The sequence below is a fragment of the Oryzias latipes genome, chromosome 10, assembly GCF_002234675.1.
Source record: "Oryzias latipes chromosome 10, ASM223467v1".
Lineage (NCBI taxonomy): Eukaryota > Metazoa > Chordata > Actinopteri > Beloniformes > Adrianichthyidae > Oryzias > Oryzias latipes.
This window is the reverse complement of record NC_019868.2, coordinates 28,786,322-28,813,831: the sequence shown is the minus strand read 5'-3', so window position 1 is coordinate 28,813,831 and position 27,510 is coordinate 28,786,322. Positions and strand designations below refer to the sequence as shown.

Genomic DNA, 27,510 nt, shown 5'->3' with positions numbered 1-27,510 from the left:
AGCTCGCACATTTGTTGTGAAAATGAAATATGCGACTCCCTGGCCCACACTGAACAAAACGATGTAACATAGGACATGATCGATAAAGGAAAGTGGGCGTGGTAAGCATTGCAAACATTACAAAAAAATGTGCTGACTCTGCAAAAACGAGAAAATTTTTTTTTTTTTTTTTGAGAATTGACTCACAAAACCAATATATCCTTGTCGGCGACATCCAGAGGAAGTTTTGAAATCATTACAAGATGGCAACACGACCTACGGTTTGGCGGCATTTTGTGCCAAATTCTGGGATTTCGCAATTTTCACGTTTAAACATAATATGGGAAAATGAACTTTTTTCGAGCGACTTTCTCAAAATTTCACGCACAGTGTAGCTAGCACACGTTGCTAGCTACACTCTGGAGTTTCGTCAACGTTTAACTTCAGGAAACTGGCCGCCATGTTGAATTAAAAAAAAAAGCATATTTAATATCAGAAACAAATGTAAACTTGTCGCTGGGATTTTTATCGATCATCTCGTAACTTTTTGGGCATCAATGGCAAGCTACTATGGAAAAAATGTTGCAATTACAAGTTGTAGATTTTGAAAGGTGTGGCGAGCTAGCAAATATGGCGCACTGTAATAACTCCTACGTTTTTTAACGGAATACTGTGAAAATGTAATGTGTGCATCCATGTCTGGAACTGAACATATTAAAACACACTGGATATGGCCATATAAGGCATGAGGGCGTGGTTAGCAAAAAACCTCTGTTGCTAAGGACATCAAAAAGTTAACTTTTTCCGATTCGTCTGAAACTGACGTCGATCTGTTTTAAAAACTGCTTTAAAAACAGAAAACTTCACAATGTAAAATCTACAGCTATGTTCTAATTCCCACCCTTACCCTTATAAAACTATATAGTTCACCAATAAGTATTAAGTAGGGAAGGAATTCGGTGCCCAAATTATTAGCTGCCCACCGCCGTGCCTGACTGGTGATAAAAGAAGTTCTTTGAGTTTATAGCTGCCAGAGTTAGTTTTTTTTAAACCATTTTTTTGTGTTAAGGTTTAAAATTGAAAAGAAAACTGCTCTTTTTTACCCCACTGCTACTTCAAACCAGGTGGATAGTTGGAGTTCTGGATCAAAAATCTCGGCCTTTCTGGAAAATGTTTAGATTCTACGTCATCCAGGTCAGACCTTGAAGATTCATCTAGAAGACCTTTTCACAGCAGACATTGTTCTTTGTGTTCTTTGTTGTGTTGTGTTCTTTATTTCAATGTCTTTTCTGAAATAAACTCTTAATATCCTGCCTGTCTTTCTAGTAACTTAATTAGTTTTTCTGTCCTTAATGGACTTTATGAGGCAGCAGCTTCTTCTCCAAGGTTCAATCATCAGGTTTATCTGATGAGAAAAGACAAAAACTTGATGTATTTTCTGCGTGGTTGAGAACTAGCTGAGAGCAATACGCTCTCAGACATCGGGCTGACATTTTTACATTTTAGAGTCCGTCTGATCTTCAGGAGCTCTGTTCCTGCTCAGAGATGCTTCTCTGCTTCTCTAGGACCTTCTGAGGCAGCGGTGCTCCGCTGACGTACCGTTACAGGGGCAGACGCTCTCCCAGCGGTGCAGTGGGGTGATGTAACTGGCTCTGTTGGTGGAGAAGAGGCCGAGTGTCTCTGATGACAGCAGCACGGCGTTCCTGCAGCCACGCGGGGGGCAGCTGCTACCCAGACACCCGTTATGGCTGACCCTGAGAATGCTGAGGCCCAGAGAGTCCTCGATGTCCGAGACGATCCCTACACCGCAGACACATCACTGTCACACACTGACCAAACCAGAGCTGGTTTACTGAATGAGCAGATGTGCTGAAGCCTGACCTGCAAGCCTGGTGGACGGAAGGGCCCGGGGAAGGCCATCTTCGGGCTTCCAAATCAGCAAGACCTCCAGGACCTCGGGGTTCTTCAGCTGCTGCATGCTGGCCAGGAGAAGCTGCTGTTGGGGCAGACCCACAGCCTGACCCAGGCTGCGCTGAAGACCCCTCCAGTGGTCCCCCAGGAACTCCTCCGCTTTCACTCCAGCCAGTACCAGAGTCAGGCCGGAGTCCAGCGCCCTCTGATTGGCTGCCCACACGTGAACTTTAACCCCAGCCCAGACGGTAAACTTCCCATCGCTGACGCTCACGTTCAAAGCGTATGTGCCGTCCTCCAGAGTTCCTTCAGCACAAAGCTTCCCGTTGTTGGCGTCGATGGAAAACTTGTTTCCGTTATCCGGTGTCACCAGTTTGTAGATCAGCACGTCCTGCAGGTCCTGATCAGCTGCATGGACCCAGCCAATGACCCGGTTCGGGAACTGGCCTCCGGTGGTGGTGATGAAGACCTCCAGCGGCGTGACGGTGGGAGGATACTTGCTCTGCTCGGTCACGTTGATGTTGACTACACAGATGGAGGACAGAGGAGGATGGCCGCTGTCCGTCACCTGAAAACCATGGCAGAGATCAAACCGAGCAGGTCAGACCAGAACACCATCTATGCAGAAGAACATCCACATCCCTGCGTCTGCACGGAAAACTAACCTGGATCTTCAGCTGATGGTGGGCTTTCACCTTCTTCCTCAGAGGGGCGGAGAGCGACAGCAGACCGCCCTGATCCACGTGGAAACGGCGGTCCTCGTTGCCGCTGACGATGTGGAAGGAGAACGGCGGGCCGTTTTTGGGCATGTCCCTGTCCATCACCACGAGCTGCAGGATGGTGCTGCCGACGGCCTCGCCCTCCTGCAGGAGACCGACGCCGATTCAGACTTTCCTACAACTTTGATCAGTTTCAAACGCGTGGAGAACAAGGAGGACCTTCGAGAACGCCGTAATCATCCTTTGGGGATGTTGGATGGCGACGTTTTTTCCATTAATGACAAGCGGAGCTCCTTGTAAGGGTTTTAACAACAGCTGTTGTCATGGCCAAATGGAGGACATGAAAACTATTTGACCCCCTTTTTGAACCCTCCACAGATCCAGGGCAGTGAAGGTGCATCTTTTTCTGGCAATTTATACTTCAAGTATAATACTTCGTGTTAACCAATCGATTCTCAGTTTTACTCCTCTTACTAATCCCAACTTTTCAGTGGTTGCCATGGTAACATCTTTACGTGAGCATAGTCACTCACCGATTTAGCGTGATGATAATTTTAAGGAGTTTTCAAAACGTTCGGGGTATCAATAATCAACCGATGCACCAGAATAGCCTTTTTTTTTTTTATAAGAGAGGGTTTCAGCCTTGACACGTCATCAGATCAGTGTTTCACGACGTTCGCGTCAGACCGCCGTTCATCTTGTTAGAAACAGCCTTTAGCGCTGCAGTTTACATCCATCACGTCAGAACTTCAGAACCAAGCCCGAACCCCGGACCAAATTATTTACAGGAAGTCAAGCCGCTCGCTGTGATGAATTACCCTTCCCATCGCAGAGCCCCCCCTTTTAACGTGCAGTTCCTTCCAAAGTAAGCTATTAATCCAAACCACAGCGCACTGAAGGAGATGGATGTCAAGAAAGGAAAACAATATGGAGGTAATGGGATACAAGCGTGGCCCCTGATGCAAGGTCTTTGAGATTTCAATTACAGCATGCATCACAAGACATGTGGGGGCTTTGTTAAAGGACCCTTCCATCAGCCCGGGGGACAGGAAGGCAGCATCGTACCGGTGCTGGTGATGGAGATCCACCTCTCTGCACACAGCCGACCACGTGTGGAAAACAAATGATAAACCAATTCAGGGAGTCGAACCACGGAAGCACTGGTTCTGTTGGAAAATGTACTGAATCAGAGCACATTTAAGACCGTTTTTATGGTTCGAGAAGAGGTCACTCCGACCACTGCTGTGTGGGGAAAACACTCAAGCTCAGGTCATTATGGACACCGGGGGACTTAACAGAAAGAAGACAGAAAATAATCCAGATCCAGCATATTGTGGTCCAGATTAGCTGCTGTGAGTAAACCCTCAGAGATGCTACAGTGGAAGAGTCCTTCCATTCTTTTCCAACTGGATCAAAATGAATGTTTATAGTTGCTGCTGCTTCTTTCTTCTAGTCTAGATGGATTTATTCTGCTGTTGCATTTAGAAACCTTTTGAAGATTTTCAGAGTCGTTTGAGTTTCACCTTTTAAAGTTTCCACACAGAGTCATGCTGGGAAGCAGACGTGGTCTGCAAATTTTCCAGTGGATCTTCAAGTATACTTCCCCAAAACACGTAAAAAAAAAAAAGCCATCCAGCTACTCTAAACAGGTCATTACTGCAAAAGGAGGGAGAATGAAGGCTGGTTGACCTGCAGCATCCGACTGCAAAGGTGACCCCCAGCAGTTTCCATCTATCAGGTCAGTGCTGACAGTGACCTGCACCCGTCAGAGATGGATGCGCAGGAACGAGCAGATGGAACCACCGTCTCTCAGTTTCCAACAAGACTCTGGACTGAAAGGAGTCTCCAGATCTGCAGCAGTGACACCCGATGGCGAACCTGGAGTGTGTCAGCGGGCAACACTCAGATCACCAGAAACGGTGAAGCGGTGAAGGAGTGAAGCTGAAGGTCCATCAGGACCATCTCCTGTGATGCATCTCCGGTTTTGGCTTCAACCTCATGTTTGTTTTCTTGCAGTTGTTGCTGTGGAGGTTTGTTCCTCCACAGTAAAGTGTTGAAAAAGAGCTTGTAAATAAGAATATTGATCAACTGAGTCCCACCGATCGAGAGGATTTGATGGGTGAAAGTAAAAGTTTGCATGTCTGATGCGTTCAAAAACAGAGAAGCGATCAGAACCGTTTGAAGGGACCTAAGGGGACCGTACGGGTCACGGTCATACCTGCAGCAGGAGATGGTGGTTGACCTGAGAGAAGACAGGGGGGTTGTCGTTAACGTCACTGACGGTGATGGTGATGAGGGCAGCCGACGACAGCGGGGGGCTGCCTTCGTCCGCCGCCTGCACCGTCAGAGAGTAATGAGGGGTCTGCAGACACAAACATAACATTTTCTATTTGAAACGTGTTTTTTTTCCTCCCCGGTCTTTAATTTACGAGATGCACACCGACCTGCTCCCTGTCCAGAGCGGTGCGGACGGTGATTTCTCCACTGCGATGGTCTATAGAGAACTGCTGCAGAGGGTCTCCACTCACTATGGAGTAGCGCAGGAGATTATTGATCGGACCATCCTGATCAGTGGCTGTCACCTGTAGAGGTGGAGCAGGTACAAATCACATGTCATCACCAGAACCAAACCAGAAGAGTGACAGCAGAGCAGCACAGTTTATTCTCAGTGTCCTCCTAATTGACACATTTATGATAAAACAAACATTAGTTTTGCGGTTTAAGTTTCTTTTAGTGTCTTTTTGTTTTGCTTCCTTCTATTTTTCTTTAATGACATTTTGTGTTTTACTTAAATCTGCTTTGTTTTTGTTGATTTGTTTCCCTGAAAAGACTAAACATTCAGAAAAGACGGCATGGTTTAAAAAAGCCACCCGTTTCAAATCATCTTTATCGTTTGTAGCCGTGTGACGCTCTAAGTGTCTCAACATGGACAGGTAAACTGATGGGAGGCAGATGGCGGCGCAGGCGAAAATGTCGACGCTGAAGCGCCGTGATTCCAGACTCATCCAGCTGTGGCGCCAACATCAGCGAGCTGCTGAACTGTGTTATTGCTGCGTTATCTGCCGCTGGTCCGACGTGACAGCCGACATGCCTGCTGACCTGCAGCAAGCGTGTTCCATCTGGTTTGCGGCTCGGATGGTCTCCGGCTGTCCTGTCATCACTCTGTGCCGTTATCAATACCTGCTGAACGCTGTCAAGCTAGTCCAGAAGTCCAGACCTTCACTCATGATCTGATTTGAAAAAGCAGCTGATCTGAGTGTTCAGTCTTCCTGTAAGTTAGCGTCGCTTCTGCAGATGTTTACCCTCTGAACCATGCAGGACTTCAGTAGAAACTCACCTTCATCACCAGACTTCCTGGTGTCAGGTCCTCGGATATGTCCACGCTGCGGTCGCTTTGTCTGAACACTGGCGCGTTGTCGTTGACGTCGGTCACGTTGATGATGATGGTGGTGATGTCTTTGAGGGGGGACTTGCCTCTGCTCCCCTCCACTGACAGGAAGTATTCCCGGGAAACTTCAAAATCCAGCGGCGCCATGAGGGTCAGAAGGCCTGAAAGGAGAAGATGCTAAAAGACTCAGTCTGACTGGACGCAGAAAATCAAACATCATTTGTGATGTGAAACATGTTTGACATGAGTCCCATCTGGACACGTACCCCCACCTTCTCACTCATGTTTAGAGTCCCACACCTGTGATTTATCCTGACGAGGAAATGCAAGTTGATGCATCAGAGTGAGGCATAGCATTTCTGCAGCTAGCAGGTGTGTTTGACACTTGGGTGTGTGTGTGGACAGGCTCCGCCCTTTTTGTACTGCATTTGAGCCTTACCATGGTGATTAACAACCAGTAAACTTGTTGCTTTATGCTGCTTCATGGTCTTATCCCCCTTCCCCTCCTACTATCACCCTCCTTCCCCCCCTCTCTCTAACGTCCCTCTCTCTTCTTCCCTTCTTTCCTTTTCCGTCCCGTCCAACACCAAAGATCTTCAAACATGATTGAAATTAATAAAGTTTGGCCTCAATTACAAAAGGGGTTTATCCAGACATACCTTTGGTTTGTCTGAAGATTAATAACCCCTCTTGTTAAAGTAAAATATGTCCAACACAAGAGGCCCTCAGCTCTCATCTGTCTGCCCAGCTGTTGGACAGGACAAGGTAAAAAAAAAAAAAAAAAAAGAGTGAGGCATAGCAGGGAGCCTGTGGCCCTTTTAAAGGTTTTTCTTGTTATGAAAGCCACTTGTTTGCGTGTTTTTGATGGACAGCTGCTCATGTTCAGACCTGTGAAGCTGTCTGGACGTATCAGACTTCAGGAACAGGAGCTGCTCCGGTCTTTGTTCATGGTGTCCAAACCAGCTTCAAATCTCTGTCCTGCTGCTGAAGAACTTACTTCTTTTCTGTCTTAAATGAAGAACTTTAAACGTAAGGAATAATTCTCAAAACAAAGATGTTTTCATTTTTAACTGTGATGAGATAAAAAGTGACCAAGAGGCGTGTTTTCCTCATGTGTGATGTTGCATAAATGCTGTTGATGTATGAAGTGAGGAACATGCAGCAAACCGACTGTTCTGAGAGGCTGATGAGTGAAAAATGTCACCTTTAGTGTTTCTTTAAAGAACAAACATGTTTTTAAAGGATTTCTTTGAGCTCTTTCTCCTCCACGTTTCCTCTCATCATCGCTCCGCTGCAGCTCTCGTCACAGAGGAATGCAGAGTCAATAATATGCAGAGTGACAGGCTTTAACGGATGTTCAGGGAGGCGCTCTGGATGTTAACAGCGGCGATAAGTGATGTGTGGGGGGTCATGTGACCAGCCCCATAAACCCTCGTTTTTGAGAGCTCAGTTGTTTCATCTTTCATGAACTGTAAATCTCCGAACGGCGGCCTGCGTGTGCTCGCCGTCATCCACGTGTGGAGTCCAATTTGGATTTATGAAGGCAGTAAAAGAGAAATCGTTCAGTGGCTCCGCCTCCATTGATGCAGCCTGTCATGTCCCGTCTCAGCTGGACCCTCTGCTCCTCCGTCACATCATACAACTCTGATGGGCTTCATCTGTGTCTTCACATGTCTGTTTGGGTGTTCCTCTGTGTTTGTGTGCGTGTTCCGTCATAAAATTAGCTGAAATCTTCACAGATGTATCAGGAGTGAACCACATTTAAACCAAAGAAGAAGTACGAATAAATCACACAAAGATCGACACGTGTGTGATTATTGAGCTGTTTATATGCAATTCATTAGTGATTCGTGTGTCAATTACATAATCATATCATGATGTGTGGGTCGTATACGCAACATAAGATCCAGAACTCTGTATGGACCGACTGCTAAATCAGACGTTTGCAGGAATACCTCTGATCTTTTTATCTCCTGAAACCGCAACAACATCACTGAATCCCAATCACTGAATCAAAATCATTGAATCCAGATCACTGCATCCAGATCAGTAAATCCAAACCACTGAATCCAAATCATGGAGTCCAAATCGCTGAATCCAAATCCCTGAATCCAAATCCCTGAATCCAAATCGCTGAATCCAAATCACTAATTCCAAATCATTGAATCCAAATAATTGAATCTAGGTAAAGGAATCCAAACCAATGAATCCAAATCACTAAAATTCAAATCACGGAGTCCAAATCAGAGTCCACATCACTGAATCCAAATAACTGAATCCAAACCACTGAATCCAAATCACGTAATCCAAATCCAGATGGTTTGATTCGGTAAAAATGTGTTTGTTTCTCGTACTCTGAGTGAGAATTTACCCCCCCCACCCACCACCACCACCACCACCACGCAGCAGCGGTGAATCTGCTGCTGGAGCTCCTCGCCCCCAGCAGGGACTGAATGTGTGTGTTTGTGTGTGGTGGTGGTGGTGGTGGGGGGGGGTGCTGCCTGTTTTTCTGGGCTGCCAGCCAGTCTACTGAGCCGCATTTCATTAAGAAAGCAGGATCCAATAAAAACAACCACCTCCGCTCCAACCCAGACCCTCCAGGTTTGAACAAGTTCAGAATCGTTAACTCGCAGCGCAGGAGTCACTTTATTGATCCCCAGGACTGATCACAGAGACCTCTGGTCCACCCAGTGTGATGGAAGATGCATAATTAACTTAGATTTCAAGTAGATTTTGTTTTCTATCGATTCTCTGCTGTGTATCCATCCTCCTTTCCGTCCCACATTCTGTTTTCAGAGTTTTCATTGTCTTCCCTTCTCGATCACGTCGTGAGCAGCATCCATGTTTACGTCATATTTGAACCTAAACCAGTCCCACTTGGAACAACGTGAACTGTGTTTTCTCCTGAACCCGCTCTGTACTTCAGGGGAACGCCGTCGGGTTTACCTGTGGGACTAATCCAAGAATTTATTGACATAAGAAAATGTTCCTTTTTGGATCAGAATGTCATATTAATCTTCTGGTTTTTCAAGTGTAAACTTTGTCAAAGATTCCCAGATTTGATGGTTCAAAAGAGAACTGGAATTCCCAACGGCGTTGTGCTCCGTCTCTGTGCCTGTGCACCGTCAGTAATCCCGCTAATGTGTCAGATTATTGTGGTGGCGAATGGTAAATCCTGCACAGAGCACCTTTGATATCAGCCCCCTGCTGTTCCCTCCTGCCAGCTTTCATTTCTGTGTTTTGCTGGAAGCAGTTGGAGCTGGTCTTGCACAGCGTGCAGCCTCTTTCCGCAGAGAAAAGCAGTGCGGTAATTTGTCACTGAGCTCCTGGTTACCAACAGGCTTGTTGTCATGACTGAAGGTCTGACAGTCCCAGTGAAGCGCTGTGAGAGTATGAGGCTGCAGAGACCAAAAAAAACACCAAACAAAGCAGAACCAACGTAATTCACAAGATTCCTCTGACTTCATCTGAAGATTTAAAGATTGTTTGAGGGAATTTTCACCTAGATTATTACTATTTTAACTGTTTTTTTAGTCAAAACATTTATGGGGACCAACAGAAGAGATGGATGAGTTTTAGTAAAAACAGGAAGTCATTTCCCATCTCAGTAACCAGGATTCCAATCTGATCCAGGATAACTTTAATCTGGGATAATCCAAATCGGTGATTAATAAGGGGGTAGATTTGACCAAAAATGCTGAATTATTGTTCTTTTTTTAATCACTAAAACTTTGTTTAAACTTATAGAAAAAAATAAGTACGTCTCAGGAAGTAACCACTTTTCTTCCCATCTAAAATATCTTATTCAAACGCCAGAAACTGATGCTGATTATGAAGAACCTGGAGATGAAGAAGTTCTTAAGGAAAACCTTCGTCTTGTCTTGGTTCTTGAGGTAGTTTCAACAGTTTCCATGGAAAAAGGGGATATATATATTTTGGAATAATTCAAGATGGTGGCCTTTTCTCTGATGTCAAAGGTCAATCAAACTTTAGTTGTGGTTGTAGACTTAACCTCTTGAAACCTGAGTTCCCTTTTAATGTGTTTTTTTTTTATTTCATCGTCACAAGTAATCACATTGAACTTCGGTGGTGATAAAACCCACAATGTGATGTCGTCGTATTTGGACGCCAGGTCTCAAGTTGGTGGCACTTGCTTGAAATCTCGTGAAGATTGCTCAAACAACAGTTTTCATATGGTGGAAGAAAATGAAATTCACGCTTTAACAGGCCAACATGTAGGTCCTGCGGCCATCCAATAATAATTGTAAAACTTCCTTAGGATATATACGTGGGGTTTTGGTTTTATTTCCATTCATCTTCTGTTTGCGTTTCCTCCCACAACAAGCTTCTAAAGAACATGCAGATCTGATTTCATGTGAGGAGAAGGAAGGAAGGAAGGAAGGAAGGAAAGGAGGAAGGAAGGAAAGGAGGAGCAGAAAGATGCTCAGTGCTTCACCTCCTCCTCCTCCTCCTCCTCCTCCTCCTCCTCTTCCACCTCTCCCTGTCCGACCGCACCGACTTTCCTCCGCAGACGTTTGAGGCTTTGCTGTGACGATGCCATGACGGCGAAGCCACGCCAATCTGACGCCATCAGTGGGTTGAAACAAAGCGAGTGTGGAAGGCATTCTGAGGTTTACGGATTGCAGCCGTGTCCTTAAAGGCATCTTGGAGATGTTTGCAGATGATGGACGATCCATAATTCATTTTTTTGCTGAGTCTTTCTGAGCATCAAAAAGCAGGAACTCATAAATGATGCAGAGCGTTCTCAACATCACAGCGAGGGCATCGGTCCACGGGAAAACAACGACTCTGCTTTAATTCAAACGCCAGAAAACTGATTCTGCTTATGAAGAACCAGGAGATGAAGAAGTGCTGAAGGAAAACCTTTGTCTTTTCTTTTTTTGCAGGTGTTTCAACAGCTTCCACCATGTGGGGGTGAATGGTGGCAAGCGTCATCTTCTTGTGCGATCTGAACGCCTAAAACTATCACAGGACTTTTAGGCAGACAGAGCGGAGTGAGGCGTTCAGGAACCGCTCAAACTCTGTTCTTTTGTGTGCTCCCCTTTAAAGCAGCGAACTTCTGCTGCGTTCATGTCTTTGAAGAGAAACAAAGAAGACCTCTTATCCTGTGCAGGCAGGCCATGGCGCTGACTCGCCGTGAGCCGACGTTTAGACGGCGTTGGCCTCCGGTCTGAGGGAAAGTGAAAGTGATGTTGTGGAATGTTGTAGAAGAGGTTTTTTTTTCTTCCTGTATTTATGGATTTAGTTTTTAAGAGGAGAGGTGGGCGCCCTGGGGGGGGTGCTTGTCCCCCAGGAAAGTCAGGGTACGATTGGTGGGGCTGGACCTCCTGCCCCTGGTGGTTGGCACCGGGCCCCTTCCTTGCTGACTGTCTCTCGGCGCTGGGTCGGCTCTGGCCTCTATCTGCAGCTGGCTTTGCCGCCTCCTGACTGCCTGGTTGCCCGGGGGGGGTCTACCCCGGCCGGCTGGGGAGGAGGGGGGAGCCTTCCTCCTTCCGGTTGTGCCCATTCGCCTGCTCCTCCCCGCTCCCACCCAAACAAACGTTGCACACAGGCTCATAGGGCTCCGGGAACGGGATGGGTGGGACATGGTGGCGGGGCTCACTGGGGTCACGTCGGCGCCCGCCCTCCATTCCACTTTTACTCGCCTATTAGACACATTGATTCATCTACTGTGGGGATGGTCTGGTGGAGGGGGGGGTACGGTGAAACATCCGTGCTCATCTTTCACTGCTCCGCCCCACAATTTTAACTTCTTCTTTAAACACACACACAGCAAATACACACCACACACACACAGGAAATGCACACCACACACACACAGGAAATGCACACCACACACAGCAAATACACACCACAGATTGCATGTCAGCACCAAACACACACAGCAAATACACAGCACACACACACAGCACACACACACCACCATACATGGGTGGGGTCGGGGAGGGGGGGCCGGTCTTCACCCACCTGGTCCTCCCAGGGTGGCCAGGCTTGTGGGTATCCTGTCGGCTATGGTGGGGGTCGGGAGTGTTGCGCCGGGGGCATGGTTGGCCGGAGCGGGACACTGTGTGGCGACAGGGGGTGGGGGTCAACCAGTAGATTGTGAGTGTGTGTGCGAGAGTGCATGAGTGAGGACGGACCTGTGGGCTGGCTCACCGTGACCCACTGGGGCTCACCCTCCCCTTTGTAGAGAGGGGAAGGCATTGGGGGGGGGGGTATGAGAGGAGGGGTCGAGGAACATGGCGGATGAGGAGGGTTGTAGGGGGTAGAGTAGTGGGGGGAGGGGGTGGGGGGTGTACCTGTCCAACACAAAAGGCCTTCAACTCTAATCTGTTTGCTCAGTTGTTGGACAGAACAAGTTAAAAAAAAAGATGTTGTAGAGCAAAATCAGCATCTTCTCAGTGTTTATTTTTTAAATAAACAGCTTAATCTGTAGACTTGACTGTTGCTGAATCCCACAGATTAGCACATGATGGCACAGGTTAGCCTGGGTCAGCACAGGTTCTACCTGCTCCACTGATGGGGTGTGTTTTTTTTCCAAATCCTTTTAAATCAGAAGCAGATGAAACGCCGTTTAAAACGTAGAAAATATGCTGGGCGGGGCCACAAGCTCCATTCTGATGCATCCACTTGCAGACAAACAGATCCGTGAACGTCTTTGTTTTCCTGGTCTGAGCTGGAATCTGGATCGGAACTGGACGCCTGGACAGCGACCAATATTGGTCGCCATTTTTGTTGTTGAGTTGGGGGTGTGAGGGGGCTGTAAGCTAGCAGAAGAGCATGTAAACAAAGAGCTCCAGACAACAGCAATGGGGGCGGGGTTTTCCGTGACAAAAGTCCCGCCCACGACTCAAGTCCTGACGCTCTGCAGAAACTATGTCCTTGGATTTTGGCTAAAAACTGCATATTCATGATAAAAAGACCTCTGGGAACACTGACAATAGATAATCAGGATGATCGGAGGGAAACGTGAACATTTTTCTATCTTCTTGGTTATTTTTTTTTCTCCATAAACCAAAGCCTCATTTACAGATGACAGATTCATTTCTACAGGAAGCGGAGTGAATCTAACTAACTGTGCCTTTTATAGAAGCCAATTTTTCTAAAGAAATTCATAATCTTCCACTCTCTTAGCGATAGCTTTAAAACTGACCTCTTCTTCTTCTTGTTTTAAACTGAAACCACCTTTGATGCAGATCCAGAAATGTGTGATTTGTGTTGTCAGGGCTGATTAGACGACCCTAAAAAAACAAACTAGTCATGCAAATGTTGAGTTAAGGCTGCTTTCAGATCACTATTTTGGTAATGATCTTTGAATAAAATTAATCTTTTGGATCTTTTTAAATATATTTTTGTCTGAAATCCCCCATTTGAACCTGTTGAAATCATGAATCTCTTCTTACCTGTGTGAGCGTCCAGCAGAAACCGCCCGTCCTCGTTCCCAGAAATGATGCGGTACACGATGGCGTCCGGACCGCCGCCGTCTGCGGTGAGCGCCGACACGCTCAGGACCTCTGAGCCCACCGCCAGTGACTCCGGCAGCTGCGCCGTGTAGTCTGAGCTCAGGAAGACGGGCTGGTAGTCGTCCAGGGAGACCACGTCCACCGTCACCGTGGCGGTCGAGTAGAGTTGGCGAGGCAGACCGCGGTCGGTTGCCTTCACTTTCAGCACAAAGGTGGGCGGGGTATCGGGGGTCAGAGGTCGCTCCAAACGCAGGACCCCCGAAAACTCATCCAGGGAGAAGTAGCCGGCATCGCCTGCGATGAGGCTGTACCTCACCTCCGAGTTTATACCTGAGCACAGACAATCAGTCATTCATCACACACACAAAGGTGGAAAAATAAAACTTTATTAACACGCCTTCACCACTTCTGTCCATGAACAGCCTCTGGGATGTTATAAAGGAAGAAAGTTCTCCACCAATCCAACGCCTGAACACTAAAAAAGCTGACTCAGCAAGGCTGACAGGTTTGCGGGATCCAGGATCTGCTGCCGAGACCGACGGGATTAAACTCAGACGGAGATTAAAACCCGTCTGACTGTTTCTCCTGAATCAGAGCAGCCGGAGGATGTGCCAGCAGCTTAACTGCTGGATCTGCGTGGATCAGTGTTAAACTGTCCTTTTGTCACATGTGCTGGTTTCTCCGTCCAAACCCCGACAAACCATCAGACGGCAGCAGACGATGGGCCTGCTGCCTGAGATCCGTCTGTGAGAAAAGTTTGGCGCGAGCGGGGAGGCATGCTGCAGCAGGCATGAGGGAGTGGTGTGCGTGTTCTGCTCTTTGTACCGCAGCTGTTACACAAGCAGAAGCTGCATTTTGTGGGTGTGTTTGTGTAAACTCTGAGCAGCATTTCAATCGCACTTCAAAGCCCTGCAGCCCGTACCAGTGAGGGAAAAAAAAATAAAACAGCCCCCATTCGCGGCCCAATAACTGGAGACCAAAAGAGCATCAGAGGCTGCAAATGAACACAGAACCGCCTGCGGCGCCGAGGCGTTCCAACACACCAGCAACAGGAAAATTGGTCTGGAATCGCCCGATATATGTTCAGCTAAACCGTTTAGAGGGAAGAACGAGAGCGCACAATCAGGAGCGCTTAAGGACAAAAACGAGACGCACACGCCGACTGCCTGGGGTTTGTTTATCTGTAAATAAAAGAAACTTTGGAGCTCATAGTATTTTCTGACGTCATAAACTCTGCTTGTTAAAACAAAGGAGTTTGGATCCATAATGCACAAAAAAGACCTTTACTGAGGCCTGATCCAGACTTTGGCTGTTTTTCTAGAAGCCAATGAGAAGAAAGGGCTTTTTTCTCTCATCTATTTGTTTGTAGTCTAGTCTTTGCAGCTTTTATTTTTTTAAAGGTTCCTTCCACTTCCCTGCACCCTTCCTCTAGAGGAATTAAGATCCTTCAGCTGTGCTGGTGGGGATATAAGGGCTCAAAGATGAATTCAGTTGCTCAGAGAATTGTGCACCAAACTTGGGTTTGGTTTCACACTGTGCTGTCAAGGCCAGACCTTGACCTTCAGACTTCAAATGAGCCACATATAAACCAAAAAAGCCCATGTGACCCCAAGGTTGGATCATCCCCCTCACATCCGCTTTATGCTTTGAACACGGAACAAGAACTAACATCTCAGCTCATCATGAAATGTTTTTAAAGACATTAACGAAACATTTTCTTCCCCTCTTGAAGGCAAACTCGTACAAAAACGAGAAGATCTTTAACCTCGACTGAGATGTGACGTCCTCGGTACATGAAGTCATAGATGAGCTGGCCTGGAATGAGCACACACAAGGAAGGAAACCAAGATGCTAAGATGAAAACTACACTGTCGTCGACATACAGTTTCATGTAGCTAACCTGCTGCAAAAATTCTCATCTAGAATCTTTAGTAGGACAGAATGAGGGTCTGAGCGCTGGGGTCTGTGGAGAAAGGACAACCGTTCATGGATATAGTGAAGGGTAGGGGTGCATGGTGTGAGTAAGGAGAACAACGAGGAGGGGATTATATCATTGACTGTAAAAGAGAACTGGACTGAGTGACTCCTCCCCTCTGGATTTCCAAACAGGAAGTACCTGCTGGCTCCAAGAAGCCGAAATCCCTTCTATAGAGAAATAAACAGCTGGTACTCAGTCATTCTATTGGTCGGTGTTTTTCTGTAGTTTATCAAGGTACAAACTGTCCAATCAGGTTCCTCAATAAACGTAGGTGAAGCCTGCTGGCGCCCACGTCCACCGTTCAAAATGTTTAAAAACAAGATCACTCCTGATCAGTGACAGTGGTTGAGCTCATCTTAGAAATGTTGACTCAGTGCAACTTGGATCAACTGCCAAGACGGCGGCGTCTGTATCGCAAAAACATTGCGACTGAATTGGTTTCATTTGGTTGGAGCTGGAAGTGAACCATTTTCTATGGATGACGTCGCTCAGTCCAGTTTTCCTGTAAAGTCGATGTTTTGAAGTTCAACCTTCAGATTAAAATTCTGCAGGAACATTTGAAAGATGACCTAAAACAATCCAGACACTTGCTCTCCGGTGGTGGTCATGAGTTCAGATGAAATTTAACATTTTTCAGGGCAGCTAAAGTCTAACAAGGCTGAGCTAAAAAGATTGAAGCTGATTTATGCAACAAACCAGCCCCGACACAGCTGCGAAGACGGTGAAAAAGCACCAGCACCAAATCTCTGGATTAGTCCTGCATTATGTTTGCGCTCAGCTCAAACACAAACACAAAGAAGGGCCTGTTGGGAGTTCTGTAAAGGACTGGTGATACCAGGACAAAGGTTTTAACGGGACAAGTTGTGACCTGACAGGAACAATGGGACCTTCTCTGCGGTCTCAGCTGCAGTCAAAAGGCTCAAGTCCTCACTGCAGCGAGCATCAGGATGTGGCTCACCGGCGTCTGGGTCTTTGGCGTAGATGACGGCGACGGGCGTGCGCACCGTGGTGTTGTCGAACACCGTCACCATGTAGTGGCTGGCGGAGAAGAGCGGCTGGTTGTCGTTCATGTCCTGGACCATGAGCTGGATGTCGGCCTGGCAGGATCGGCCCCCGCCGTCTGTCGCCTTGGCCACCAGGTTGAACTCGCCGTCACTCTCACGGTCCAGCACAGCAAGGGTTAAAAGCTCACCTGAGGAGAGGCAGACTGAAACTTTAACACACTTTTTATTTTTACCTCTCGGATGCATGAATAGAGGTCAGGAGAGACGTATGCGATCATCTACATGACGTCTTAGTGGGTTCTGTGTTCATAAGAAGTTTTTAATCACAAAAGCACGTTTGTGCCTATAGATTTGCTACAGAGACGGGGTTATCTCATTACTATCAGAGTGCAGTGATATTTCAGTGTAAATGTAATCATTTAGATCATACACGTTTGTTTGTTGCATCTTTATGCTAAAAAATTTGACTGATTTTCTTCTATTTTTACCCTTATTTTCCAGATGAAGTCATGCTAACAATAACTTCAATTAATCCGTTTTTTCCCTTTCTGGGTCACGGGGCTGCTGGAGCCTATGCCGGCCACTTGTGGTCACGGCTGAAGACATCCTGGACAGGTGGCCAGTCTGTTGCAGGGCCACAATCACACACCCATGCACACTCACTCCCAGGGACAATTTAGAGTAACCAATGAACCCATGAAACATGTTTTTGGACGGTGGGAGGAAGCCAGAGTCCCCCAGTGAAAACCCACGCATGCACGGGGAGAACATGCAAACTTCACACAGAAAGGTCCCCCATTGGTGTTCTGGTCCAGGTCCCCCAGCCGAGACCTGTAGCTGGAGGCCTTCAAGCTGTGTGGCAAGACCACTGTGGCACCGTGCAGCCCACTTCAATGCAATAATAGTTAATAATAATTTCCTGCTTTTTTTTATTTTTATTTAACAATGATAGTATTTTTGTTGACTGACAAAAAACAGGAAGTAGGATTTTGGTGGAAAGGTTGATCTTTTTGTGTTTGAAGATCAGGGCTAGCTACACATTTTACATTTTCTGGAGAAGAAGGTCGACTGAACGTCACACTGTGGTGAGAGCAAACAGAGATGGAAGTGATCTCCCTTCAGGGTAAATGACCAGAGTCAAAGCTTAAGGACTAGAAGTGAGTTCTGTTCATGAAGGGAACCGGAGGACAGCCTTCAAAAGACTGGAGGACAGGAAACTAACTTTAAACAGACGGGAGGGTTCGACACCAAAGAGTGCTTCACCTGTCCGGTGGTCCAGGTGGAACTTGTCTGCGTCTGGACCGTGGAGGGTGTATGAGATCTCTCCGTTTGCTCCGACATCTGGATCTGAGGCTGAAACTTTGAGCAGGAACCGTCGCGGGGAGGAGTTCTCCATCACTGTTTCTGTGTAGAGCAGCTGGAACCAGAAGATCCGAACAGTCAGGAGGTCTGAGGCACGTCTGTGAGACCTGGACCCGTCTGCTCTGGGACGTAGAAGACCACTAGAGCGCCCGAGGATTTTATTTGAAACGTAGACAAAAAACCGAGTCTTCCAGACTGAGAAAATGATTCTGAATCATCTCAGTTCAGGACAAATGACTTTTGTAACAAAAAAAACAGAACATCAAAACTCATAAGTTCATTTATTTTTGCAAAAGTAAATCCTCGGTGAGGTGCTCGTACCGACGCTCGATCACAAGGTGGATAAACAGTCAGTCACACATTTACATGAACCCCCAGTTAACCCTTTAACACTGGAGTCAGCGGCGGAGACGCCTTAAACACGCGCCATCTTTCACGTACTGTAACTATTCAAGACGATTAACGAGAATTAGCTAAACGGTTGAAGAGTTACGGCAGGAGAAATAATGTGAAGACTAGAAGGAAAGCTTCCAGTGGAGAAGGGTCAAAGCTACGTGAACGCTTCCACGCGTTGGAATGAAGTGTTGGTTTTGAAGGGCTAGCATCTTTACTCGAAAGCAAAGCTGCTTGTATTCATTCCAATCTGAAACATTCAATCAGAAAGAAAAAGAATTAGGTTTTCAAAACTGTTTTTGTGTCTGTAGCCAGATTGGAACCTCCTGACCACCAGGAAAACATTTTTTTAAATCCACCTAAAACTAGAATTCCCAAAGCCCCGCCCCCTTCACATTTGACATCATTGAAAAGCCTCAAATGTCTTCTGTAGATTCCCAGAAGGAGTTCATTTAGTAAAATGCAGCAGTCCGGAGATTTTCAGGTCTAGAAAGTCTTCTACAGAGGATACGTCTGCATAGCTGGTAGTCAGGAGGAATTTAGATGTTTACCTAAATTTATTTATTTATTCCGGTATAACCCATGTCGTCACGTTTTTTACAAACTTTGTATTCTACTTAATTCATTCAATCTTAAATTTGTATCTTCACTGTTAGTATAGAGATTATAAAGGAAAGGCACATTTCTTTGGGAAAGTTGGACACACCTCACCTGTTCACACGTTGGGCTGTTGTCATTCAGGTCCAGCACATGGATCTCCACGGTGACGGCGGCCTCAAACTTCCCGTCAGTGGCGGTCACTCTCAGGGTAAATCTGTCTTTGGTCTCTCGATCCAGACTCTCCTTCACTATCAGACCCCACTGGTTCTCGTCCTCCTGGATGATGGCGAACTGGCCTAGAGGGTCCCCGTCTGCACGACAAGGTCTGTGTTCAGTTCTTGTGGAAAAACATCCATAAAAATGTGGCATTTGGATGATTTTCATGTGGACTGAAGGGAAATTCTAATATCTGCTCAGACAACATCGTAAACTAGAAACTGCTAAACTTTGTGTTTACAAATATATTGTTCAATACCTTCAATAAGAAAAGTATAAACTCTTATAAATGTTGGCAAGAAACGTAACTGTAGCTTCTAAAACTTTTGAAACGATGCAGACAAATGGACCGAGTTTAGGGTTGATAAGGTTCTATGTTTACACGTCTGCGATAAAGACACATTGACAAACATTGACAAACTGTCCACTCCATAAAGAAGTAAATCCATCCATCTTCAGGACGGGTTGCTGGAGCCTGTCCTGCCTGAATCGATGAAGCATGTTTGCAGACTGTGGGTTTCTACCACACAACAGCTTCAACCAAACTGTTTGGTCTCACAGCAGACGGCGACCCTCCGTCAGTGACACACCTGTCCGACAGGTGTTGTAATGTTTTTACGCTGCGCAGTCACCTCGGAATCACTTTACCACAAAACAGGCTCTTAATTTGAAGGATAGCCCCGGTATTAGCAGTCTGATCCACAGATGAACTATTTCTTCAGGGTTTCTAGTTTAATAAACAAAAACACCACAAAGTTGACTGAGCTTGACAAAGCGTGAAACGCTGCTTTTGCACCAAGGTGACTCCTAAAGAGTCTCAGCTCTGGTTTGCTTTAGCAAAGCATGCTAAATCCGGAGGCGTCTGGATTTAAAGGAGGATGTGTGCAGACTAAAAAAGTCTACTTTCAAATGTTCATAAATTGTCAAGGTGAAAAACAAAGACAAGAGAACTTCTGCAGGGTCCTGTCTGCGTGGTGATAACCGACAGGAAAAACGTCAGTTTTCTATCAAACTGAGCGTTTTGACTGAAGAAAGTAAATAACATATCACAAAAAAGTCTTCAGGAAAAAGTCAACATTTTAATAAAGTAGTAAATGTATAATTTTAAAAGTTTAAAGGAAAAATTGTTTTCAAAATAAAGTTGTAAAGTTATGTAAATGCAGTTTACTAAATAAGAAACAAGTAAAGCGGATTCTTGAATTGTTTACAACATAAATTGAACAGACATTGTTTAATTGTCTTTGTAGAAACATTATATTTTCAAAAAAGCATGACTTTTTCCTTGTGAAATAACTTTGTGAAGCATAAATGTATGACTTATTCTTGTAAATCGGTAAATTGCGTCATTTCTTTTCGTAATTGTACGACTTTAGTCTCATAAAATGTTTAATTTTTTTTTGCAATCTTAGGACTTCATTCTCATAAAATTACACCTTTTTACGCAAAGTTTTAACTGAATTAAGTTGTTAAATGTCAACTTTTTTCTCATCATTTTACCACTTAATTCTCATGTATTTGTTTGTTTTCATATTCTGTCATAGTTTCCTCTGTAAGAAAAGGCTGTTTTGTGAAACCGCAGTTACTTTAAGGGGTTTCATCAAACGCTCTCCTTTTTAAAGAGAGTCACATCACTTGAACATATATGAGCTAAACTTTAGCAAAGCAACAGATTAAAGAGTTAAACCTGTAAAATAAAACCCCCCAACAGTCAGAGCTTTAACCCTTCAAAGTTCCCCTCCGGACATCTTTAGATCCGTCTTCAAGGCGTTCCCAGAGGTCTTGTCCTCATGATGATGCCGTTTCTAGCCAAATCCAAAAACCTGTGTCGTTTTCTAGGACATAGTTTCTGCACAGCGGCAGGAATTGATCAGAAATTGCTCCCCTAGAGCAGAGGTGCCTGTGGCCGGCCTGGCGCATTTCCTACGTCACAAATAAGTTGAATTTTCTTTGTCCTCCATCATCAGGAAAAAGAACATTTTATTTAAAAAAAACGCCAAAAACATTGTTTTTATCTGAGTTGTTCTAGAAACGTTGCAGGCAACAACTGAATCCAACACCTGTGGATCTGCTGATTTAAAGCGTCATCGCTTACAGAGTTACAGTCGAAAGACTGTCGACCCTGGAGCCAAAGCTCCGGTGTTAAAGGGTAAAACCGCCGGATGGTAACAGAGGCAGCTCGGGTCTGATGAGGCGCTGACAGGTCCTGGTAGAATAAATCGAAGGTAGACCGACAGGTTTCTGGGACAGCATTGGTAGCACTGGGAGCATGCAGACCTTCAACCTGCTGACAGCTGTAATGAATGGTAATGAATAATGTTGTAGGCATGAGCGTCTGAGTAGCTTAGCCACCGGAAGGTCCTTCCAAAGCATCGATCAGACCTGCCAGGCTGCAGCGTCGACTCTCTTTGAATAAACATCAGCATAAAGTTGAGCACATCTAACGTTTTAAGGTAAGTTAGTTGGTGTCTAATTTTGATACTAGACGATTTTTGTCGTTGTATTCTCCACTTCCTGCAAATGTCATGACAAAATGAAAGTTAGCAGGAACAGTTTTTTCGTTCACAGGCCTCGCTGTCCAAGCAGTGAAGGCCGGAACATGAGGTCATGAGACCGGTTTTGAGTGAGCTGATTGGCTGCAGCCAATGTCCACAAACATGCAGGAGCAGATGTAGCTTAAAGAATGTTTTAGAATGTGGTATTTTTAACAAAATAATTGTTTGAACATTATAGTCACATTTCTGCAGTAATTCACCACATAAAGGAGCAACTTTCCCGTCGCTCTTAGTTTCTGCTGCTTTGTGACAAACTGGAGTGGAACCCTGCCATTCCAAATGATGCCAGAACAAACAGCCGTCTCCCACTCAGGCTGACGTTATGTCAGGGAGCCGCTCCGCAGCAGTTTAACCGCCTGGATTTGCATTCATTCATGGCTTTGTTTGTGTTGTTTGCTTCAGGGCATCCAGTCGGTATTCATGTCAGCGCCAGCCTTTTCAATGATTAATCTTCTGCTGAATGTCATGACTCAGTTGAAAGCGATTAGCAAAGATTTGATTTTACCTCATTACTATCTGGATAGATCCCAGCGAGCTGCAGATTGTCAACGAGTAGTAAACACTTTTTTATTCCTGCTGCACGGACAAACTTTGGGAGAAAAAAAATGAAAACGCATCACTCCGCACGTGGGCGCACACACCTGTGATGTAACACGTCACCAGGCGGTTCTGCAGGGCCACGTCGGCGTCAAAGGTCGTCATGGAGACGATGGGTTCGAAGGGCGTGATGTTCTCCACCACCGAGCCGCGGTACACCTCCTCGGAAAAGGTTGGCGGGTTGTCGTTCTCGTCCGTCACCATCACCTCCACCCGCACGCTGGACGACAGCTTCACCTCGCCGCCGTGGTCGGTGGCGACCACGTTAAACCGAAACATCCGGCTTCTCTCGCAGTCCACCTCACGCAGAGTGGTGATCCAGCCGCTGTCGCCGTCGATGGAAAACACCTGGGAGATGTCCAGCTGGGCGCCATCGGCCAGCGGCTCCAGGCTGTAGGTCACCAGACCGTTGGTGTCCGTGTCCGGGTCGTTGGCCGTCACCTGGAGGATGTGGACATACCAACGGTTAAAACGGACCACAGCCCAGTCACTGGGACTGAAACTATCAAGATCTTTTTAGAACCTGACTTGGATGAAAATGGAGCAGAAAATGTCTGTTTGAGAAAAATAAGCAACCGTCTGAATTCAGCTTCGATTCTGTTTCTACAACACAGAAGACGTTATCCTAAAAGCACCGATCCAGTAAACCCAGATTCTCTCAAAGTTCCACTTTTAACATTTTCTGACCAAGTTTTAAGGAGTTTCCAGTGGTCTTTTAATCATGCCGATGCAGTTTTAAGCCAGAATCCAAAAACGTATGTCGTTTGATTCCCAACAATTACAATAGAGAAAAACTCATAAATGTGGTTTCAAGCTTAATTTTCTTCACATATGTCCTCCATCATCTGAAAAATGTCACTAGAAGGTGTTTAAAAACATCTCTTTCATCGTATAAAGACAGACCATAAAAGGTCACTTCTGCGGCCGTTACAGGTGTTGCAGTTCGCGAATGGCAATGAGGCGTCAGCTGAGAATCTTTGCTCTTTTTGGGACCTCAGCAGGCCATGTAGTAGATCCATCAGAGGACTAAAGTCCACGGCTTCAACTAAACTATTCTTTACCAACCTGACAGAAGATAAGAAACAATTCAAATCCCATTTTTTGTTTTTTTTGTGTACTAAATGCCAGATTTGACCTTTGAGTACCCTCTGTGGAACCACTGTTGATGAGGTTTTATATAATAAGGCCTCATCTCAGGTCTGCAGCAACAAAACTTTCTCTAAAGCGTCTGAACCAAAAAGGTTTCACTTGGTTCTTGGACTCCATACAGATCCTCCTCGTCTTTCTATCGTCTGTGCTCATACATATCAAAAGTGATTAAGGTTGTTGTTCGTGTCATGGAAAGGAGGAGCCTTCGTCTCACCTGAATGACCGTGGTTCCAGCGGGCATGTTTTCTGTCAGGAAAGCTCTGTAAGGGCTGGCGTCAAACACGGGCTGGTTGTCGTTCACATCCTGGACTTGGATGCTGACGGAGACCAGCGATGCCACGTCTGTTCCGTTATGGTTCCCCTGAGCGATTACGTCTATCTGGTACCACTTTGTTCTTTCGTGATCGATGGGCTTCTGCAGCAGCAAAGTTCCACTCTCCTTGTCCAAACTGAAGACTTTGTCTTTGTTGCTTTCCACTGTGTTCCCGTTCACCAGGCTGTAGATGAGAGGCATGTCGGAGTCCGCCCTAACCGAGCCGATCTCCGAACCGATTGGGAAGTCCTCTGCGGCAGAGAAAGAGTAGAGGGGCTCTGAGAACTTTGGCAGGGGGACTTCAGGAGGAACCACTTTCATCTGAACGGGGACGGTGGAGTTATAAAAGGGGAGGCTGCCATCCCGCGCCTTGACCTTGAAGTTGAAAATCCTGTTCTCCATGCCTACCAGGCTCTCCTTCACACTCACAACCCCAGTGAACGGGTTGATCTCGATGATGTCCTCTGTGACCTCTTCAGCTTCGTCAACAGTGTAGGTGACGTCTGCATTTTTGCCATCGTCAGCGTCATACGCCATGACCTGAATGACAGGGGAACCTTTATTCACGGTTGATTGGATGGAAACTTGATATTCAGAGGCTTTGAACTGAGGAACATTGTCGTTCTCGTCGGTGAGAATGATTTTGACGGTGCAGAACGCCACCCTGCCACCCCCGTCTTTGGCCATCACTTTGATCGCAACCACCTTTTGGGTTGAGTTTTCTCTGTCCAGCGGCTGCGTCGTGATGATCTGTCCGTCTTTGAGGATGGCAAACTTCTCATCTGCAAGCTTGTTGATGATGGTGTAGTCCACGCTGCCGTACGGCCCTTCGTCGGGGTCGATGGCTGCCAGTCTGATGACGCGGGTCCCTGCCTGAGCGTTTTCAGCCAGTTCTGCTTCATAGACGCTCTGCTTGAAGTACGGGCTGTACCTGTTGCTGTTGATCATGTCTATGGTGACGGGCGCTGTTTTCTGAAACACCCCGTCGGACACGGCAACCGTCAGGTTGTAGAAAGGATCCAAATTCCTCTTACAGACATTGGAGAAGGAGATGACTCCTGAGGACTCGTTGATGTTGAAGTATCTGTCCCGATTCCCAGTGAGGATCTTGTATTTGAGGTTTTTGGTGTCGGCTGAATCCGGATCAGACGCCTGGATCTTCACCACTAAGTGACCACAGTTTGCAGTTTCGTCTACTTTGGCTTTAAACTCAGAGCTTATAAAGTCTGGAGGGTTGTCGTTCACATCAGTGATATTTATCGTGACAAAAGCCTCACTGCTGAGAGGAACAGAGCCATTATCCGTGGCTCTGACCTTCAACTTGAACTGCTTTCTTTCTTCGTAATCCAGGACTTTTCGTGTGACAATCAGGCCAGTTTTTTGGTTAATCTCAAAAGAATCGGCATCGTCCTCGCCTGTTGTCACTATGGCATAGGTCAAATCTTTGTTCCTGCCAGAGTCCTTGTCTGAAGCAGAAACTCGTGTGACGGACGTGTTGACTGGAAGCCTTTCTGCAATGTTTGCGGCGTACGTTAGCGGTGAGAAAACGGGAGCGTTATCGTTTACATCCTCCACCTCCACTTCGATGGTGGCCTCAGAGAAGGAGCCTGTTACAGCGTCAGTGGCTCGGACCGTTAGCGTGTGCGCAGTCTGGCTCTCGTAGTCGAGAGGGTTGGTCACCGTCAGCACGCCGGTCTTGAAGTCCACGTGAAAATGTCTGGAGGCGTTCTCCTCCTCCAGGTTGTAAATGAGTCGATAACCCTCGGGGTTCCTGGCCTGGACATGCAGGATAGTGGTGAACGGAGGAACGTTTTCCGGAACTTTGAGTGGATAAAGTAGTGTTTGGAAAATCGGGTTACTCTGATTCCTAACTTGAATACTAAGCTGGGAAACGGTACTGAGACCGGGCTCGCCTTCATCTGTGGCCAAGACCGTCAGCACGTATTTGTTCAGAGCTTCAAAATCAAGCGGCTTTTTAAGAGATATGTCGCCTACGTCTGGATCTATCCAGAAGAAGTCAAAGTCTTCCACCAGGGAGTAAATGATGGAGCCGTTTTCCCCCTGATCGCTGTCGATGGCGGTGGCCTGATACAAAACATCTCCGGGTTCAGAGTCTTCAGAGATCATCATGGAGAAAGGTAAGTTCAGAAACTGCGGGGAGTTGTCGTTAACGTCATCTATAAAGACCTTGACCTGAGTGGTTGCCGTTCTGGGCGGATCTCTCATGTCCTGCACTTTTACTGTAATGTCATATACGTCTTGTTCCTCTCGGTCAAAAGCAACACCTGTGGTTTCGAGCACACCTGAAGTCTGGGAAATCTTAAATTTTCCCATCGGGTTAATGATTGAATACAGCAGAGGTTCGTTTAAGAAGCATCCTGAGACTTTGAGAGCAGCTAAAGTTTGGACCGCTTTTAGGTTTTCTGACACGCCGGCCGAGTACACCCTCTGCTGGAACTGCAGATCGCTGTCAGTCAGGTTTGTGACGTTGACCTTGACCACAGCAGAGTCTTTATAGAGGCCGTCTGAGGCTCTGACCAGCAGCTGGTAAAACGGCTGGAAATCTGTCACGTTGCTCACGCTGATGACTCCAGTATTTGGATGGATGGAGAACGCTTGGTGCAGATTTCCCTCAGTGATGCTGTATGAGACTGCAGAGTCATCATCGCGGGCCGTGACTCGAACAACCTCTGCGTCTCTGACAGCCGGCCAGATGACAGATGACTGGAGGACTGGCGTGGCGAATTGCGGCGCGCAGTCATTCAGGTCCAGGATGCGTACGGTGACCTTGGCAGGCTTTGCTGCTCGCAGTGACAGCTCCCCAGAGTCCTTCACCTGCACTGTGAAGTGATACTCAGCCTTGGCCTCAAAGTCGACAGCAGACACTAAGGAGATGGTGCCCATACTCGGGTCGATCTGGAAGACTCTCAGAGCCTCTGGTTCGAGGATTTGATAAGTCAACAGAGAGTTGAAACCTCGGTCTGCATCCGAGGCATGAACGACCAGCGGCGCGTTGCTCTGTCCCATCACCATGCTGTTCACATGAGCAGACTCGCTGATGTGTCCTTGGTACTCACTCTGTTGAAACCTCGGAGCGTTGTCGTTCTCGTCGATCACGTAGATGCTGACGAAGGTCTTGGACAAAGCTCCAGCTGTGGTGGAGGCTGCAACTTCCAGCCTATAGGACTCGTGGTCCTCAAAGTCCAGGTGTTTTTGGATAGAAATCAGCCCGGTGTAGGGGTTGAGGTAGAACGTCCCGTTTGTGTTGCCGCTCTCTATCCCATAATGCACTGCAGCAGGACTGGAGGCCGACACGGTCACCACTGGGGTGCCAGGAGCACTCAGCTCGCTGATTTCTGTCAGGTATTCATCCGAGGAGAAGGTTGGGGGCGTTCGGTCGGAGAGGCGGATGTGCAGGTGGAGGGTGCAGAGGTCGGAGCGCTGAGGGAAACCCTGATCTGTGGCTTTCACTGACAGATGAAAGTGGTCCTGATGCTGGAGGCCCAAAGGTTTGGAGACACGGATGGAGCCCGACTCCGCATCGATGGAGAAAATGTTGTCGGTGTTTCCTGCAGAGAAAGAGGTAAAGCAGCTTCAGACGTGGGGTTTGCTGCTTCCTGGAGAAGCAAACTTAAAAAAAAAGTATTCAGATCATTTCCTTTCTGTTTTTAAACAAATGTGCAGAAATATGACAAAGTATTGAGTACATTTTGTTTTCAATTTGTTGTTCAATGTATTAGCAAATTACTTCTGACAACCCAAAAACCTGCCTACCTGTACAGGTCAACCCCCCGACTGACCCTGGGTTCACACTGCATCCGGTCCGGCTGTGGTGCAGCCGCCAGAGTCTTTACGTAACTTGTGC

At 46.6% G+C, this 27,510-nt stretch overlaps 1 protein-coding gene across 1 annotated transcript in view; it reads right to left on the bottom strand.

Moving 5' to 3' along the window:
• Positions 1-27,510, bottom strand: part of fat2 (FAT atypical cadherin 2) — a 93,915-nt gene that overhangs the window by 19,675 nt on the left and 46,730 nt on the right. Inside the window, exons 11-22 of the mRNA XM_023959404.1 lie at positions 23,547-27,214; positions 22,228-22,624; positions 18,930-19,129; positions 17,727-17,880; positions 16,418-16,651; positions 13,422-13,811; positions 5,947-6,158; positions 5,054-5,191; positions 4,828-4,971; positions 2,556-2,753; positions 1,861-2,458; positions 1,579-1,779 (exon numbers count right to left, since the gene is read on the bottom strand). Of these exons, the coding sequence (XP_023815172.1) occupies positions 1,579-1,779; positions 1,861-2,458; positions 2,556-2,753; positions 4,828-4,971; positions 5,054-5,191; positions 5,947-6,158; positions 13,422-13,811; positions 16,418-16,651; positions 17,727-17,880; positions 18,930-19,129; positions 22,228-22,624; positions 23,547-27,214 (6,534 nt within the window). The remainder of the gene's footprint in view (positions 1-1,578; positions 1,780-1,860; positions 2,459-2,555; positions 2,754-4,827; positions 4,972-5,053; positions 5,192-5,946; positions 6,159-13,421; positions 13,812-16,417; positions 16,652-17,726; positions 17,881-18,929; positions 19,130-22,227; positions 22,625-23,546; positions 27,215-27,510) is intronic.